The 3,987-nt window shown below is 52.2% G+C and overlaps 1 protein-coding gene across 1 annotated transcript; it reads left to right on the top strand.

Moving 5' to 3' along the window:
• Positions 1 to 227: 227 nt before the first annotated feature.
• LOC149344323 (solute carrier family 22 member 7-like) lies at positions 228 to 2,003 on the top strand. The gene has a single exon (XM_089547211.1). The coding sequence runs from the start codon at positions 228 to 230 to the stop codon at positions 2,001 to 2,003; it is 1,776 nt and encodes a 591-aa protein (XP_089403337.1).
• The last annotated feature ends 1,984 nt before the right edge of the window (positions 2,004 to 3,987 follow it).

The raw sequence follows: 3,987 nt of genomic DNA, 5'->3' as shown, positions 1-3,987 counted from the left end.
AGCACGGCCTTCGTCACACGGCACCAATCAGAACGTCTCGCTCTGGCGCCCAGAAGAGTTTCCTCAGAGAGAGGGCGAGGGTCCAGTTGTTTCAGTGCAGTCAGGTACACGTTTGCTGCTGACGTGCCTGAGTCGCTTGTTGCTTTCACAAGCAGTACTACTGCCTGACCTTTCTTGCGATCCTAGTGGGCATGCGGTTTTGCTGGAGAAGGAAGAAGCCCTTAATAATGACTGGCCGCCAGGGACGATCGGTCTTGGAACCTCTGCGCTCAGCCGCTGTTTCCACGAAGGCTGATCCTAGAGGAGCATCAAAAAGCACGGAGAGGCAGCTGCCTTACGGCAGCGGCATGTTCCAGCTTCTTGTTCTATTCAGCACGACCACCGCAATGGGTACCTTCGGTCTGCACTACGACAGCTTGAAGCTAACGGCCGGCGTCATGGACCATTGCTGCAAGCGACCCGATTCCTTTGCGAACCTCAGCGTCCCTGACTGGAAGCAGCTGGCCATCCCAGTCCACGAGCGAGGCGAGTTCAGCCGATGCTCGGTGAGCGATCCACCGGACACTGGTGACTGGGCCACCGTGGTCCCATGCACATCGCGGGAGATTGACCTGGACCATTTCGGCAACAACATCGTGAGAGAGTGGAACCTGGTGTGCGACAGGCGCTGGCTCATCGAAGTCGCTAGGCTAGTATGCTCAGTGACTTGCGTGGCTTCTTTGCCTGTAGTTGGAGCCTTGGCAGATCTCGTCGGCCGCGAAACGGTTATTTTCATTGCCGTACCCGTGGTGTTCATAGCTGGCACTGGCAGCAGCGTGCCCAAGGATTTCCAGTTCTTCGCTGCCGTGCGTGCCGTGGTTTCAGCTGCGACAAACGTCCTGGTGCCACCAATGTTAGCTATCTTCTACGAGGTGACGCCCTCTTCGAAAATTCCTGCGTACGCCACGGTGGTCTCGCTGCTCTCGATAGTCATGGCCCCTATCACGCTGTTCTTCGCGCAGCTCTACAGGGCCGGCTGGGCGGCACTACAGCTCATACTGATGGTCCCTACGTGCTTACTTGTGCTCCTGTACTACAGCGTCGACGAGTCGCCTGCCTGGCTTACAGCAACCGGCCAGATGAAAGAAGCCGAGCGCGTCGCTTTGCGCGCAGCAAGTCTGAACAAAGTGCCCCTGCAACTCTGCCGAGACATGCTCGCGCAGCAACAGCTGGACGCCAATGCGAAAAACCAGGGCGCAGCCGGAAGTGGCGGTCTGTGCGGCTCGCATCTCCGATCACGCACTATTCTTCTGGCGTATATGTGGGCAGCACTCAGCTATGCCTACGACACCTTCGTTATCAACGACGGAGTGGCCGTCAGCGATACCGTCACTGCCGTTGGGCACGCAGTATCCGTCATCGCGTGCTTGCTGGCTGTACGCTGCATAATTCGGTTCGGCTTCAGAAGCATCGTGGTTGCCTCAGGACTCGCTTTCGGTACGTCGGTTGCAATTCTCGCCGTCACCTACAGCCAAAACGAGACCCTGATGCTGGACTTTCTCGTCATCATCATGCGTGTCGCGGGAAGCATCTGCTTCTCGTCCTTTGTTCCCCAGTCCTTGGGTGCCTACCCCATTCTAACTCACTCCAGCGGCGCAGCTTGGAACATCGCATTCAGTCGCATCGGTGACAACGTGGGCCAAGCGATTACAGCGCTTCTCGGTTGCCGGCACACTGACCTGCGGCTGGCCGTCGCGGCTGCTTTGATGTCGCTGTTTGTCGTCGGTGCGCATGTTTTGCCGTACGAGTACGATTGGGTGCTGAAAGGGAGCTCCATATCCGGCGTCCAGTGCATCATCGCTTCCGCTGAAGACAGCAAGCGCGCCATGCAGAACACAATGGTGCCGCTGCCCAAGCAACCCATGAAGCGTCGAAGCACAAGTGAGCCCGACAGGGTCTCGCTGCCTGCCGACCAGTACTCGTCGCACTCAATACAGAAGTCGCTGACCATTTCCTTGGGATAAACTGTGAACTCAACCCATTATTGATTTACGAAGTGTTTTTCTTTTTTTACCGACCATGCCTCTTTCCTTTTATTTCTTTGTCTCAGGGTCAGCCATTCATTTTGTCTCTGATTTTTTGAATAGTGCTGGATAAAATTGCAGATCTTTCTGTACTAATTATCGCAGGTATTTTTTCTTTTGAACTGATGTGTTCATTGACTCTTGAGTTCTCTGCTGATACGCGAAGACGGTCAGAACACAGTGACTGAAATTCCACGTTAAACGATTAAGGGCTCCTTGCAAATGAACTTAACGGGCCACTGGTACGGAGCAGAAGGCGAGCTTTGATTGACTTTCCCAGACGCGTCTTTAGTTTTAACAATGCATTGACGTTAACAACGCATTGTAGCCATGCCGTTGCTGAGACCATCTTGACGTGTTCCTTTATAACTTCGCACACAAGGCAGTGCACCAGTCTTATTGTCGCGCCTATAGTAACAATGAACCTGCTAGCAGACAATGTTTTAGCGTAGGCAAATCTCGTGTTGGCGCGCTTCGGAGCATGTGCACCTGTTAAGCGCATGTACGAAATATATGCGTTTCTTTTTCCTTACAACGTTTTCCCTCTGCATCATGTGCTTGTGTTCACGATTTTGCGCTTAGTTGCATTTGACTAAAGTTCGTCATGATGGAGCAGTTTTCCGCGGAGACTTTAGCATCGTATGCCATGGGCAAGAGCGAGCTCTTGCTCTCTGACAAATGTGCACTGCGTTGGCGATGCTCACCACTGTCTGGACGGCTCACCAGCGAACAGTTTATTCCCAACAATCTTGAACAGCAACTTGTCAGTAGCGAGTTAGCCTGCCACACCGCCTTGGAATGCGTGAGAACTGGCACTGAATCCCCACACAGAGGGTCGAAAGAATTTTGGCACAGAGGTGATGTAGCATGATATCACACATTGCCTGTTCTGTGTAGCTTGGGCCTATGTTTTTATTGTGTTAGAATTCGAATGGTTGGGTGTAGGATAAGCCGGCCCCCGATTTCCAACGCAGCGTGCAGCAGAAAAGAAATGGCTCGGTTTGAAGTAGTTACACTGAAGCTGTTCAGTGGAAGGTCTGTTTTTCTTGGCCGATCTTATACTGTCGTTGTTTCTCAGCTTCTCGCTCACGTTGCTCCACATCGTGAGGATCGGTAGAGGCACGCCGTCGCTCTCGTCGAACTCGTTGTTGTTCACGTCGCCTAGCACGATGCGCTTCATCCGCTGTAACAGCAAACGGCAATGTGCTCACTCTCCATTCTGGCAAGAAGTGTAGTATGACGTGACAGACCTGCGATTTTCGCCTTTTCTGACCCCTTCTTTTCGGTCTTTTTTCATCGGTGCGGTGAACTTCAAATGGTCGGGCTTTAACGTAGTTAAATCGAAGTTGTCGATCTTAAGGTTTTTTTCTTGATTTATCTCGGTTTAGCATGTTTAGTTTGGTGCTAATCACTCGGTAGTATTATTCATAAGCGCGGTGCGTGTGACGGCGATATTTGTTCGATAATTGTATTAGTTGAAGACGACGACGTGCGATGCACAACGTGATAGTGCGTTGCAGTTTAACGGCGGTAGGATAGGGTTGTCGTGCAGAGGCCAGCGAAGCTGATCTGCTGGCACCACCGCAGGTTCGAATCCCAGTCGTGGTAATATATATGCTATTTATTTATCTATTTAAGGTCAGGCTTCAGCGATAACGAGGCTTTTCCGGATTTGGTCACGAATTCGAGCATCCTGACTAAAAGTTTAACATACTTCCTCGTCGACCGAGATTCGAACCCGCGGCGGCACGACCAGATAAGTTTCCTTTGCCAGTGCGCCGCTTGACCATCACCGCAGCCTTCTCTCCGCGTGTTAAACTGGCAGCCTCACGCGCTGTACTTTGGAAATTGTGGTCTTCATACTTTCAGCCTTACGCTATTCAGTCCTAATACCTCTCGCGCTGTGCTTTGGAGACCGTCGTCG

This window comes from Amblyomma mixtum, chromosome 5, assembly GCF_055824585.1.
Source record: "Amblyomma mixtum isolate Tamu chromosome 5, ASM5582458v1, whole genome shotgun sequence".
Taxonomy (NCBI): Eukaryota; Metazoa; Arthropoda; class Arachnida; order Ixodida; family Ixodidae; genus Amblyomma; species Amblyomma mixtum.
Note: the sequence above shows the minus strand (reverse complement) of the source record. Positions and strands in the feature narration are given on the sequence as shown.